The sequence below is a fragment of the Amblyomma americanum genome, chromosome 7, assembly GCF_052857255.1.
Source record: "Amblyomma americanum isolate KBUSLIRL-KWMA chromosome 7, ASM5285725v1, whole genome shotgun sequence".
NCBI classification, from domain to species: domain Eukaryota; kingdom Metazoa; phylum Arthropoda; class Arachnida; order Ixodida; family Ixodidae; genus Amblyomma; species Amblyomma americanum.
In genome coordinates, this window is record NC_135503.1 from 163,855,342 (window position 1) to 163,870,998 (window position 15,657).

Consider the following 15,657-nt stretch of genomic DNA (forward strand, 5'->3'; position numbering starts at 1 on the left):
GGAGTCTCAGAGATGTGTTAAAGTGCCGCTGCTTCCACGGCCACGCTGTGCTCTTGGTCTGCCCGGCTGTCATTTGTTCTCTCATTACCAGCCATGCACCAGCTGGCAGCGCGTCAACTAGTGGTGGTGAGGGGCTTGCACTGCTGCTGCTGTCAGGCATCATGCTACAAAAGTAAAGGCTGCTGTCAAGCTGCAATTGTAGTGGCCATTTCTGTTTTGTCATTATGAAACTGTACTGTCGTTTGGCTACCAAGTTTTCAGCAGTGGTGCACTAGCTAATAAACAGAGAGTTTGTTATATCAAGGTTAACAGCCAGAACTTCATTATATTTAGTTTACAGATACACACACTTTAGTGAGAGCTGCATTGCAGAGTTGAGGAGCTTTGTAATATTGAGCAGTTCCCTACATGGAATTTGTATACAGTCTGCAATTTATAGGAAGTCAGTATTTATTTGTTTGTTTGTTTGTTTGTTTATTTATTTACAATACCTGCAGCGCCCTAGTGGGCATTATTGTAGGGGAGAGCACAGAAAAAAAAAGAGAATCCAGAGTAATCTGTACATACATAGATACAGACACTGTTGTCACTGATAGGTCAACAACACTTTGCATTGAACACCTAAGAAAAGAATAGGATACCTTTGCACATATTTAATACGCACACTCAGTACGACATAATGTACATAAAACTAAAGCGAAGGAAAAGACACCAGGCGCCTTTATCAGAAAAAATGCATCTAAGGTTAGACATGAAACGCTGCAAGTCAGTAGAGAAATATGAGGCAGGAGCAGTAACATTGTGTTCTGGTAAATCATTCCAGTCATGGATTGTTTTTGAAAAAAAAGTGTATTTAAAAATATTGGCCCTACACATGTATTGGACATTCATTGAGTGATCGGCTCGATGAGACACACATGTTGGTGGTCTAATGTATATGCCCCTCTCAATGCCTGTTCTGCCCTGATATATGTTATAAAAGAGACTTAATCTGAGATATTTCCTCCTGTTTTCAAGTAGTGGCCAGCGCAAATCATTCCAAATTGTTGCATTACTTTTTCTGAAATCATAATCGCCTGAAACATAACGGGCTGCACGTTTCTGCACTCGCTCAAGCTCATTTATGTTTTGCTTCGTGCAAGGATCCCATGCAGAACAACCATAGGATCCCATGCAGAACAACCATACTCCAAATATTGGGCGCATATTAGTCAAGTATGATAATTCTTTGAGTTCAAGAGGGGCTTGCCAGAAATTTCTTCGGATAAAGTTGAGTACGCGGCTAGCTTTGGACGATTAGTGGACGTGGGTATTCCAAGACAGGTCGCTTGCAAACATAACTCCCAAATATTTGTACCCTGAAATTGCAGTCACATGTACACTGCCCAGGAAGTACGAATTCATTTTAGGGGGCGTTTTTTTCGTGAACGTGATTGTGCTGCATTTAGACAGATTGAGGGCCATGTTCCAATCCTGACACCGGGATAAAAATGTAATCGATCTTTTTGCAGCAGTTGCGAATCTGTTTCACACAGGATACTGCAGTAGCCACAGCAGTCATCTACATACAGTCTGATTGAACTGGACACTTGTGCTGTCAGATCATTGATAAAGATAAAAAATAGAAGCGGCCCTAAAACCGAGCCTTGCAGAATACCTGATAACACTGGTGCTTCTGAAGAACTCACCCCATCTGGCACTACACACTGCTTTCATTCACTCAGATACGCCGTTAGTCATGTCAGCAATGTACTCCGGTATTTTAATGGCTGACAGCTTCTGTATTTAGAGACTATGTGATACAGAATCAAAAGCTCTTTTGTACTCCAAAAATATGCAATCCACCTGATTACCACTGCTTAGGGATTCAGCAGTATCATGGGTAAATTCTATCAGTTGTACAACTTTTGTCTGTAAAGTTTCGAGACTGATTTATTTTGTTCTCTAGAAATGATTCCCCAAAACAAATGTTGGTGCGTATGTTTAGCGCCATCTTTTCGGGCGAACCTGATCTATTTATGTTAATTGCTGTGGTATACGCTAGATGGCACTACACATATAAAAATACGTTGTCACTAGTCGTCCGTGCATTCTACTGTGAGTGAGTGTGGAGAGATGGATGTCCACCTCGAACAGCGTGTAAACAAAATTCTGTGTGAAGCTTGGCAAGACAGCCACACAGACGTATGAGCTTCTTCGTGACGCTTACGGCAATGAGACAATATTGCGGGCGCGAGTTTTCGAGTGGCACAAGAGGTTCCTTTCGGGGAGAACATCGGTGGAAGACAACACAAGGCAGGGGCATCCTTCAACCTCACGGAATGAAAACAACGTGGCCCAGATCAGGGAAATCGTACAGCAAGACCGCACCATTACAGTCCGCATGCTATCAGATACTCTTGACATTAGTAAGGCAACATGCCACCAAATTTTGCATCAGAACTTGGGGGAACAAAAGCTGAATGCCAGACTTGTGCCACACTCCCTCACACAGGACCAGAAGGACACGCGGGCATCAGTGAGTGCTGATTTGCTCTCCGAGGCAGAGAAAAATGCTTCATTCGTCGACAGCATTATTGCTGAATATGAAATGTGCTGTTTTCAATACGATCCTCAAACAAGGAGGCAGAGTGCTGAATGGCGGTCCACAAGCTCTCCAGCATCGAGAAGGGTGCGGCGACAGAAGACCGAAACAAAGACGATGCTGATAGTTTTTTTCGATGCCAGAGGTTTGATGCAATGCGGTGCCGTTGCCCTGACTTATGAGCATCTAGACAATGGAGCCTTCTGTATGATAACGCAAGGCCGCACACTGCTGTCAGCATGACAAAATTTCTCGCCAAGTACAGCATTACTGTACTTCCCCATCCGCCATACTTGCCTGACCTCTCCCCATGCGATTTTTTCCTGTTTCCTCGTGTGAAGAGAGCCCTAAGAGGTCGCTGGATGGGGAGCGTGGAGGCCATTCAAGACGCCACGACAAACGAGCGTACAGCCCTGCCAAAAGAAGCGTTTTCCAACTGTTTCCAAGACCTCAAGAACCGTTGGAAGCTGTGTATAGACTGCAAAGGAGACTATTTCGAAGGTGTGCTGCACTAATGATTTCAGTGCTAAACGCATTTTTTTTAATGGACTCAGTCTCGAAACTTTAAGGACAAAGGTTGTATGTCGCTTGAAAAACCAGCTCTGAATCCATGTTGAGTTCTCCAAAAAAAGTTATTACTTTGAGGAAGTTCAATTAAGTTAGTGTAGATAATATGTTTAAGAGTTTTCCAGATTACGCTTTTTAGATAGATAGGCCTGTAGTTTGCTGTATTTGAAGTTTTGTGTATGGGAAATACATAAGTTCGCTTTCAATCAAGAGGTAGTTCACCCTGTTTCAGGGACTTTGTGACAACTGTTTCAAGTAAGGCAAAACCGAAGGCGAAATTTGATCTGGGCAGAGGCTACCTTGATCTTCTTGGCAGTAACGTAACACCATGCTCCGTGACGGTTATGTCATTTATTTGCATGTGTCACAAAATTCGGCGCATATTCGAAACAAACCGGCGCTGCGCCTAAGCAATCTCGCCCGCGCGCGGTAAGTTAAAACAAAAAAACAGCGGAGAAGAACCCTCAGGAGCACATGGTGCTTTTCACTCAGCTCGCCGTCAGAGCGCGAAAGTAAACATAGAAGCGCGCGGCGTCGATTCTTCTCGAATGTTGGAGAAGTTTTTGCTTGTTGTCGACGGAAAGGGGGTAGCCTTTCGCGCCAAAGGATACCCTCTCCCCCCCCCTTTCGCTCCGGCACTGATGACTCAGCGTGCTGCGAATGACCTAGATTGTTCTAGAAGGTGGTTTCCGCGCTCGACCAATTGGGTCGCGTGCCCGGCGCAAGAAGGAGAAGGAGTTTGTGCGGTTAAAGCTGCACGTATGTGCGCACCTGCCTTGGCGCGAAGAACAGACGCGATCCGCGCCTATAAATGAGGGGCTGCAACCGTCGTCTGTTAGCCCGAGCCGCTGTTCTAGCTTCCGAGAAGCGCGCCCGCTCGACTCCCGGGAGAACACCACTCGCCCAGCCTTGACCAGCAAGACAACGTGCGCCAGTCTACGGATCGGCCGTCGTGCTCCTGAAGTCGTCGGGCTGTCACAGTGCCCGGTGAACAAATTGTGTTTTGTTTATTTGTCTCTCCCTGTGTTAGTGCACTTTAGGTGCAAAGATTTTGTTGAATTGTTATCTCTCTCAAGTGTTACCTTGCACGTGTTGCATGGTATTGGTGAATCACTTTGTATGTGCTCGTACGAGTGATAGTGCAATCCTTTGTATCGTCTCTTTCCTGTATAAACTTTGTTTTGTTTTGTGAACATTTGGCTCCGACCCATTCTCTGGCTTGCGACCGGCGAAAGCTGGGCACCAAACGACCTACCGCTTGTCACTTGGTAGCTGGTCTCCAGCTGAGTTTGCCACGCCGAGTCGAGGGCATCTCCTCTGTGACCGAGGCCGCTATCCCCACAAGCTCTAAGGGTGTCTGGGAGCGCACGCAAAAGTGCGCGAAGCGGTGACAGCATGAAACTGGAAGATTCTGGGGCCTCTATTATCTTATCGGTGGTTTGTCAGAACACTGACTGAAAGTATGAATTAAAGTGCTCTGCCTTTCTTACAGGCTTTTTAGCAAAGTTTATGCCATCGATAACATCAGGATTAATACTTTTGGTTCATTTTTGCTTTTTATATATTTCGACACCTCTTTTGAGTTTCTTCTGACTTTTTCACAAAGGCTCTGCATGTACAGGCTTTGTGCCCTCCTCGTCTCTATACTAAGAATTCTGTTTTGTTCTTTCAACCTAGAATGAAGTATGGGGCTCGGCGACTGAGAGTACCAACAGAACAAACGGCGCCTTTTGTTTACCAGACCCCGAAGTTTCTTGTTCATCCACTGCTTATCATTTCTGCAAAATGACATGGCTTGGGATGAACGCCTGTGTCAGAGACAGTAATTTTGCTTTGAAATGATTCCTTGCTGTGTTCACATCAAGGAACCTGCAGAGCGTTTGGAATTCTGGGAAAAAAACATTTAGTCCACGAGATATAGCACTAATCATCGTGTTCGTAAAAGAAATTAAAACGGATGCTTGGGCGAGTTGGTGTGACATTTTTCTGAAGAGCAGCACGAACTTGGACACGGCCCGTCTGTGCGTCTTCCTTCTGTCCGTGTCCAAGTTCGCGCTGTTCTTCAAACAAATGTCGTAAAAGAAAACTTTACAAGGGTGAAAAATGCAGTGGCAAGCTGCAGCACGGGATAATTTTGCTATAACCACTTCATGGTCACATATGCCAGGAAGTGTGATAACTGAAGACACAAGATTACGATCATTTGAGAAAAGTAGATCTAGTACATTTGCACTGCTCAACCCAATTCTTGTTGGAGTGTGTACAAACTGAAACAGGGAATAAGCGTAAATCAATTCGTGAAAGGCAGTGCACAGGAGAGATGTGGTGCTAAATGTCGGCTGCAAGTCAGTCCACCGTACATTTGGGAGGTTGAAATACCCGCTAAGGAGGAGATATGTGGTGTCTAAGCTTAGTAGGATATTATTAATTTCAAATAAACGTTCAGCATTGCTTGTTCCAGACGGTCTATAAAATGCACCAACAGCCATAGATAACCGTTTTGCAGTGACTTTTTGCACCAAACTGTTCGCATGCGTGGCTGTTCACGCTAATGTAAGCACTTTTGAGGCTGCCATGAACCAATGCCAATGCGCCCCGCCATGTGTCTTGTGTCTTGTGGTCTCTACGATACACATTGTACTGATGGGGAAATATTTCATTATTGCTGATAGAACTATTTAACCAGGATTCCGTTCCTATCACAATGTGCGGTGAAGTCATTTCTATCAATGAACGAAATTTATTTATCTTATTTTTCAGACTACGGCAATTTACAATCATGCACGTTAGGTCATTTACACTACTTCTTTTTTTTCCTAATCACGATTTTTCCGGATCGCTTTCTTTGGTGGCTATTGGGCCACCCTAGTCACTGCATTTGTTGCGTAGTCATTTACGAATGTTTGTTTGTTCAATGACAGCTTCTTATAACATAGTTTAAATTTTCCTCCGCGTCCATGGGTGAAGAGGATGACAGCTGTTTCCTTTCAAATTTAATGCGTCAGGAAATGTCCTCACCTATACTCAACTGTGTATCTTTTAGCTTTGTGCAAGCAGCAAGTATGCATTGCTTATCCTTGAAAGACAACAACTTATATCATGTGTCAAGCATGAGACAGCATATACTGAGGCTTGTGAAAATGCAACAATTTTCTGTATTTATTCCCCCCCCCCCCACCCCACCCCGGCCGAGCCGTACACACAGAAACCAAACAAAAAAAGACCATGAAAGGAGCTCACAGGGGCTCTCAATAAAGATAATTTTGAATATTGAATTTTAGGTTGTGAAGCAAATACGATTAGTAAAAATGGGATGTGTGTTGAATTGCATGTTTCCGAATAGTTTTGAATTCTCTAAACCAGGGCTAAACCAGGACTCCGCTTCACGAATATTTTCAGCAATTTCCTTAATACGTTTTGTTAGATGCTGAGTTATCTGTAGTTAAAATTAGAATTTCACTATTTTAGCAGCTTTCTCTCTCCTCTCGTCACTTTTTGCATGCTAAAAGGTGGACTGCCCACTCGGCCTCACTGCCGGCTGCTGACATGTGCGTGAATTCATCGGAGGGCACGGACCCACCAGCGGTAGCAGCGTGACTTCTGAAACAATCTAACCAATAGCCATCTCTTAACCGATATATGCAGACATGCGACATGGAGGAGAGTGAGATTTTCAAAAGGTTGCCGGGAAGGCCTCGCCAACTTGTGCATGCAATTCGGAGTTGTGTGCTGCATGTATTACTTGGCTCAGGTGATGATCGATTGAGCGGGTTTATGTACTTTGCTCAGGTGTTTCACTTATTGTTGTGGAGGCAGAATGATAGAGGGGTTGTCAAATCACAAGTGAAGATGTGAGCTAAGCAAAATGACCGTAGGTGCACTGAGAAGAGGCAGACCTGAGCAGCTGACACTTCTGTTTGCAGGGCATTGCTGGCTATGGGTTCCAGCAGATTCTGGACGTGTACCACCTCAAGTACAAGCCCGACCAGGGTAAGGATGGCATGCGAGGCAGAGGGTGGGGCTGCCAGGTCTTCTTTGGCACCAACTGAGCTTGTGCTAATACTTTGTGGAAATATGGGGGATAGCCTTCTACCCCTGCACTCCCACTCCGCGGATGCAGCGTTCCCGCTCGCTAACCGCGGAGGGGTTCGTGCTCGAGGGACAAAGGGAAGGGACGACACAGCGTCAACACTCATATGCTATTTATTACACTTGCAATTAATACACAGAGCGGGCCAGCTAGCTACAAAACATCAACGAGGCATTCCTCGGAAATAGATGGCTACGTAAGAAGGGCTTCCGACTTAACGGCTGGGGCAGGGGTGCGACTTCGGAGGTATTGGCGGCGAACATTTGTATGCGCCGACAATGGCGACTGGGTTTTCCCGTGCGTACCTCATTCTTGGGGCAAAGCCATCCCCGAGCATTTGCTGGGGAAGGTGACGAGAGCGCGCGTTTACTGCGCTCACTTCGCTGCCTGGAACCAGAAGTACAGCGGCAAATCACATCGGATCTCTGTGCACCTGCCGCGGACAGTGACGAGAGCGTGCTGCTGCAACCGCTCCCAACGCTGGCCAGATCCCCAAGGGACTCTCAATGGCTTTACGGAGTGGCTGAGTTCTGCTTAGGCTTCGAGGTGGCACTCCTATCACTGTTTCTGCTTCCCCCATGAGGGAGACTTCCCTCCCTGCCCAGCCGCTGCTGTCCTGAGGCCCGACGATGAAGATGGGCAACGTCGAAATGGAGGGAGGAAACGGGTTCTCCACAACTTGGTAATTTTTAATATTAGGTTGTGAAGCAAATACGATTAGTAGAAATTGATGTGAGCTAAACTGCATATTTCTGAATAACTTTGAATGCTCTAAACCAGCGCTTTTCCACCTTTTTGTCAGAAAAGTTGGCACCATTTTGGGGGAGGGTTCATTACACGGGGAAAGGCAGATTTTCTCCCAAGGGTCAAAATTTTTATAATCCACAAAAGCACGCAGTTTGCTGCATTTCATATACTTGAAAATTGTCGACAGTGCCGGCCAATCGCGGCGAGATAGAGCAAGCATGCTAACCATCAGCCCTGAAGGTCAGGTTTTTATCCGTGGTTTTATTGTGTAAGAGGAGTTGGTCATTTTCGCTCCTGATCTTGAGCTCGCCAGATCGCTGGGGAGTCTGTAGGTCCTGCTTCCTGCATAGCATCTCAGTGCTCTGATTGTTGAAACTGCTACGCTGCTCTCTGATGTTCACTGGCATACATTGGTGTGCAGCAGGGCATGCCCAGCAAGCCACATGCTAACAGGACAGGTACCATGTTCGTGTTCTCTTCGGTGCCGATTTTAGTCTCATGGTTACTTTGATACATGAATGGTCCATGCTGGACTGTGCCCAGCATCGTCTGTGCTGAGCACAGCTGCTTCTAACTGCGCTTTGCTGTTGATGTCTACTTCCTGAAATTGCAATGTGTTGCAAAGTTTGCATCACTCTCTGCCTAAGGTACGAGAGCAAAGGATATTTGAGGTTGAGCACTTGGGCTTGGATCTTGGCCGAAACTGAGAGCCTTCTTTTCGCGGGTCCATGCGCAAAAATCAGTGAGGCGCAACATGCCGCTTGCCTCTCAGTTGGACTTGATGAACTTCCTCATGCGGATAATAGCTGATGCCAAGTAAATTTGCAGATTCCTTTTGGACGCTGTGCGCAGGCCGCATCTCTGTTAACGATTATTGCTGACCTTCCTCGTCTTGCTGCCAATGTGATGCACAAAAGATTACAGTCACTGACCAAGTCAAAGTAAAAACAAATTGACGTTTCGGAACCCGTACGGGTTCCTTGTTCACAATGAGGCTAAAATGGCAGTGGTCGAAACTTAAATACCCAGAATATGACGTAATGACTGTATGTACACGGGTGGCATCGTCCCTTCCTTCTGGTTCATAGTATCGGGTGTCGTCTGGATGAATGATGACTCAAGCAAAAGCCGTGTCGTCAGGTTCCGCTCTTTGGAAAGAATTGCGGCGTTGTCCCAGGCGATATCATGCGTTTTTTCGTGCGCATGCTCGGCAATCGCATTGGAAGCCACTTTGTGGTTGTCAACATCGCGCTGATGCTCTTTCAATCTTCTGGGGAATTTTCCCGTTTCGCCTATGTAAACGTAGTTACAATCACCACATGGGATTCTGTAGACAACGCCGGGAAAGCGGTTACCTGGCAGGGGGTCCTTGACATTCACCAGCATACTTCGAAGTTTGCTGGAAGGCACGTGTCCGATGCGCAAGTTATATTTGGCGAAAATACGGGATAAAGCTTCGCTTATACCCCGTACATACGGAATTCCAGCAGTGGCGGTGAAAACCTTACGACTGGAAGAGCTCGGTTGCAAAATATTTTTCTCAATCCTGTACACAAAATGGTTGGGATAGCCGTTGGACGAAAGTTCTTGGCGTATCATTTGAAGTTCAGCTTGCAAATCTTCCTTTTCTTTGCAGATTCGTGTCGCACACCTCACCAAAGATGACACAACGGATCTTTTGTGGGCAATCGGGTGATTCGAATTAAAGTCTAAGTACTTTCCTGTGTGCGTAGGTTTCTGGTATACTTTGAAGGAGAGTCCATCGCCCTTGCGTTGTACTAATACGTCGAGGAATGGGAGAATGCCTTGTTGCTCATATTCGACCGTGAACTGTAGTCTCTGCTCGAAAGAATTTAATTGTTGCAGTAACTGGGACACGTACGGCTTGCGTAGGATGCAAAAACAATCATCTACGTAGCGGTAAAAAAGCTTAGGTTGAGGTGTGAATTTACTGAGGACTTCCGTTTCTAATGCTTCGATTACAATATTTGCGGTCGTTACAGAAATGGAGGCGCCCATGGCAGTGCTGTGTGTCTGCGAGTAAAAGTTTGAGCAATATGTAAAATACGTATTGCTGAGGCAGAACCGTAGTAAATTAGGTCTGGGACGTCAAACGGACTGCGTTCAGCGAGAGTGGTGTCCCTCTGCAAAAGCTCTTCGCACTTAGAGACGGCCATGCTGACCTACACACCTACGCACACAGGAAAGTACTTAGACTTTAATTCGAATCACCCGATTGCCCACAAAAGATCCGTTGTGTCATCTTTGGTGAGGCGTGCAACACGAATCTGCAAAGAAAAGAAAGATTTGCAAGCTGAACTTCAAATAATACGCCAAGAACTTTCGTCCAAAGGCTATCCCAACCATTTTGTGAAAAGGATCGAGAAAAATATTTTGCAACCGAGCTCTTCCAGTCGTAAGGTTTTCACCGCCACTGCTGAAATTCCGTATGTATGGGGTATAAGCGAAGCTTTATCCCATATTTTCGCCAAATATAACTTGCGCATCGGACACGTGCCTTCCAGCAAACTTCGAAGTATGCTGGTGAATGTCAAGGACCCCCTGCCAGATAACCGCTTTCCCGGTGTTGTCTACCGAATCCCATGCAGTGATTGTAACCACGTTTACATAGGCGAAACGGGAAAATTCCCCAGAAGATTGAAAGAGCATCAGCGCGATGTTGACAACCACAAAGTGGCTTCCAATGCGATTGCCGAGCACGCGCACGAAAAAACGCATGATATCGCCTGGGACAACGCCGCAATTCTTTCCAAAGAGCGGAACCTGACGGCACGGCTTTTGCTTGAGTCATCATTCATCCAGACGACACCTGATACTATGAACCGGAAGGAAGGGATGATGCCACCCGTGTACATACAGTCATTACGTCATATTCTGGGTATTTAACTTTCGACCACTGCCATTTTAGCCTCATTGTGAACAAGGAACCCGTACGCGTTCCGAAGCGTCAATTTGTTTTTACTTTGACTTGGTCAGTGACTGTAATCTTTTGCTTCTACTAATGCCTGACCAGATGAGCTTTCGTCGAACCCTTGACAATGTGATGCACATCCACTTCGTTTCGAACTTCGGAGTGATTCGCAGTGTAAGGATATTTCATAACACTGAATTTCACGCAGAAGCCCAGGCTTCGTAATGCTCCCTTCGCAGCATCAACTGCAGCAGAAAGGTGCTGCATAAAGTAGGTTTTCTCTTGACTTCTTTGCACATTGGTGTGAAGAGGTAAAATATTAACTTTTCAAATATTTCAGAAGTAATCAGAACACTATCTGAATGTCCTTGCCTTGATGAGGTCACAAACTCCCATTCACTCTGTAAATTCACCTCATTGAATACAGGATCTGACTTTTAGAGTTGTGACTTTGATTCTGCCCATCTTTGGGTTCAAGACACAAGAACGAACTCGACCAGCACATCAACAAGGATGCCCTTTTAATGCATTTTTTGCAGGATCATGCACTGAATGGGTCAGCCATGAGGTTGGAGAAGAAGCTGCTTCTAGAAACAACTTTGTGTTCTATTCCAGAAGAGAAAGCGACAACGCAGAGTTCTCGTTGCATTACTTCATTTGCAGCCAGGAACAGCATGGAAATATCATATTTTTTAATGTGATGGTGTTAACTCGTTCCTTAACGCGACATAGGCCATCCTGCTTGGGCCAAGCAGTGGCCTGCAGTATTCTGAAATAAATAAATAAATTATATACGATATTTACTCTCGTATAACCCGCACCAAAATTTGAAGAAAAAAAAACGCGTTTAAAAAGTGGGGGTGTGGGTTATCTGCGAATTTTTTCTTTTGGGGGGGTGCAGTCTCACTGCAATGCGCAGAGGCTTCCCCCGTGTAGTCTGCCATCTCCATCGTCATCAATGCTTGTCTTGTCAAGCCGATGAGGAGCCAACGAAAAGCATGGCCAAATTCAAAGTCTGTTTTCCAACGTTTATAGATATACTTCAGTTTTGAAAATCTACCGCTGGAGCCGGGCGCGACTTGCTCCTGGGGAGTGTGAGGGCGCCGCAGTCGACACTTGCGCCGTCATGGCCGTCACACGGTGCAGTCAACAGTTAGCATGGCACCTTCCATGGCACCTCCCAAGCCATGGCACCTTCCACCCCTATGCCGGTGAGTCTTCACAACACCAAGGTGCCAGAGTGCTTCCGTGGGAACGCGTTTGAAGATATGGAAGGCTGGTTTGGCCAGTCTGAACGAGTAGCCAAGTTCAACCAGTGGAGCGCGGACCAGAAGCTTTGCAACATTTATTTTGCCCTTCAGGATAATGCAAGAACTTTGTTTCGAAACCACGAGGCCAGCTTGTCCACATGAAATGACTTCTGCCGCCAGCTGGTGGACACTTTTGCTTGTACTGATCGAAGAGAGAATGCGCTGCGCATGCTTGAAGTGCGCGTCCAGAAGCCGAATGAAAGCGTAGCTATGTTTGCAGAAGACATGGCTCGCTTTTTTAGCTGTGCCGACCCCGATATGGGTGAGCAAAGCAGGCTACGGCATTTCATGCGCGGAGTCAAGGAGCAGGTGTTTGCCGGCTTGGTGCGCGACCCACCTAAAATTGTCAGTGAGTTCGTCAAGGACACGACAGCTATAGAGCGAGCCCTCCAAGAACGGTGCCGCCAGTACGACCGATCCCTCAACGGTGCTCCAACGACTGTGGCGGCGCTCACTGCAACCGATAGGACTACTCTTCGAGAACTCATTCGAGAAATTGTCCTCGAGGAGCTTCAGCAAATTACTGCTACGAGCGTTCAGTCACCAGAGGCCGTCGCAGCAGTTGTTAGGAAAGAGCTCTGGTACTCCCTGTCACCGTCTGCACCATATCACGAGTCTGTCACGGATCTCTCCGGAGAACACTCAGACCGAAAGAATGGACTAGGCGACAGGTGTACCCACACAAACGCACATATAATACACCCTACATGACACACACACTAGAACACGAAACTAACAAAACTAACAAACACAAAACACAGACTGTAAATACACACGGCCCGGGCACACTTACCAGCGTCTACTACTGGCGTTCTACTATTAGCGGTCGGCGTTCGTGCTCACGGTTGGTTCGGTGTGTCTGCGGCGTTGTATGGATCCAGTAGGCGTTGCCGAGGTGGTGTTCGACATGTGTGGGCTGGCATCGCCGGCGGCGTTCGACGCGATTGGGCTGGCGTCGCTGGCTGTGTAGTACAAGCTCCCCATCCAAGCGCCCGTGTAGGTGATGCCGGTGTTGTTGGCGTTGGGGGCCCCACCCGGATGGGTGGCAACAGCGCTGGAGGCATCCCTGGCCGTAGCAGGTGGTAGTGTCCTCCGTTGACTCCCCGGAACGGGCTCAGGCACGGCAGGAAGTCCAGATGCGAAGTCGTAGAACGCGAGCTCACCGTAGCAGTAGCCGGCGTCACTCTCTTCCAGCCGATGTGTCCCTGACCTGCCGGAGCCTCCGCTTCCCTTTTGTTCCACCCGTGCCTCGCTCTCCCTCGCCCTTTTATAGCCTCGGTGTTAGTCCAGGTAAGCTAAGCCTTGTCGTCGTCTTCTCTTCTCCAGCAATCATATCTCTCCACCTCACTGAATGCTTCTCCACCAATCATCTCTCTCCACCTCACCGAATGCTTCTTCTTCCTCTTCTTTATTTTTCGGTTAATCCACGTCTTCCACACCTCTTTCCTTTGAAATTTAATTTAGGCTCCTTAATATATGTGACAAGGGCCCCCTCTCTCAAGAGTTTTTCCATGAAAAACTGCTCACGTCATACTCATCTTCAAGCCATCCAGCCAACCGACTATCTTCTGTGGCAATTCTGGACCCAGCACACAACACACCACAGAGGTCCAGCACACACCAAACGCACACCACTAACACAACACACCAAATTGCGTTTTCAGAACACTAACACACCACTGCCACTGTCCGCACAGAGTCCTTAATAAACATGTTCGTGTCCGCAACACACTCCCTTGTATAATCACATACCACCAACAACAGCAATAACAACAAAATAAATTCCAGAGATACATCAACACAACAACAACAAGATACATGTCAGAGATACCTAGAGCTGTTCAGCTGTCCCTACTCATGAAGTCCGCTCCAACGTTATCTCTGCCTTTAATATATTCCACCTGAAATGAGTATTCTTGCAATGCCAAACTCCATCTCATAACTTTACTATTGCTCATTTTGGCCTTGGTTAAGTATTCAAGCGGCTGATGATCTGTTTGAATCCTGAAATGTCTCCCTTAAAGATAAATGTGGAATTTCCTTACCGCCCACACCACCGCCAAACATTCCTTTTCAACAGTGGAGTAGTTACGTTCACTAGCCGATAATCTCTTGCTTGCAAAAAATACTGGATGTAGCACGCGAGTCTCTTCTTGCAAGAGACCGGCTCCTAACGCTCGGTCTGATGCATCAGTGCGAAGCACAGACTGTTTATCCAGATTTGGAGCAAGTAGAACGGGCGGTCTTGCCATATGCCCTTTTAACGTCACGGATGCATTTTCATGTTCAGCAGTCCAATTCAGCTCATTGCTTGCTCCCTTTTTAGTGAGTTCGACAAGCGGGTCAGCTATGTGGGCATAATCGGGAATAAAGTCCCTGTAGTATCCCGCTAAACCCAGGAACGACTGTACCTCTTTCTTGGTCATCGGTGTCTGGGCCTGCTGTATTTTGTCCAAGATGTCGTCTTTTGTTGCGATGTGCCCCATCCCCAGCTTGTGTCCGAGAGAAGAAATGGCTTCAAAGCCCACCTCACATTTTGCCGGTTTTATGGTCAACCTGACTTGCTGAATTCTATCAAATAGTTTTTCTAGCGTAATTACATGCTCTTCCCACGTATCTGTTGCCACCAAGATGTCATCAATATAGTGCTCTACATTTTGGTGCCCATCCAAAACCTTCCTCATCAACTTCGTGAATATTGCAGATGCTGTCTTCAGACCAAAAGGCATGAGTTTAAACTGGAATAAACCTACCGAGCACGAAAAGGCAGTCTTCTCTTTAGATGAATCTTCCATTGGTATTTGCGAATACCGTCTAGCTAAGTCAAATTTAGAAAAAAAACCTTTTGAGAGCCACCTTAGCGAACACCACGTCCGCTCTTGGTATGGGTTCTGCATTGGGTACTATGATGTCATTTAGCCGACGAAAATCTACACACAGTTGGTTAGTACCATCGGGTTTTTTGACAACAACTAGAGGCGCATTGTATGCTGATTATGACCTCTCAATCACACCAAGGTCCAACATATCCCGCACCTCCTTTTCTATTGATTCTTGAACTGCTAAAGGTAGTGGGTATTGCTTCACGCTGACTGGTCTATCTGTAGAGAGATCTGGTCTGCAACATATGCCTTCGGTTTGGCCGGCACATCTAAAAACACATCCCGTTTGCTTTGGAGTAGGGCCTTTATCTGTGATCTTCGGTCTTCATTCAAATTGGGGTTTATTAGCACTTTATCCCATCCTACAGTTTTCTTCCCACTCCATGTCGGCACCACGACAACATCATCTGTCTCCTCGGCTACTACCCAGCATGCTACCTTGGGGGCGCACTGTACGGGAACTCTTTCTTCGTACTTTTTCAACATGTTTGCATGGAAAACCTTCTTGGTGTTGTTTATCAGTAACTCATAATCCATGTCATTTT

At 46.5% G+C, this 15,657-nt stretch overlaps 1 protein-coding gene across 7 annotated transcripts in view; it reads left to right on the plus strand.

Annotated features, from left to right (window-relative positions):
- LOC144096738 (F-box DNA helicase 1-like) overlaps window positions 1-15,657 on the plus strand; it is a 289,125-nt gene that overhangs the window by 207,459 nt on the left and 66,009 nt on the right. For all 7 annotated transcript variants that reach the window (XR_013306837.1, XM_077629588.1, XM_077629586.1 and 4 more), the window contains one exon: window positions 7,075-7,141. Coding sequence is in view for 6 of the 7 variants with exons in the window: in XM_077629588.1 (XP_077485714.1) it covers window positions 7,075-7,141 (67 nt within the window). In the remaining variant the exon portion in view is untranslated. The remainder of the gene's footprint in view (window positions 1-7,074; window positions 7,142-15,657) is intronic.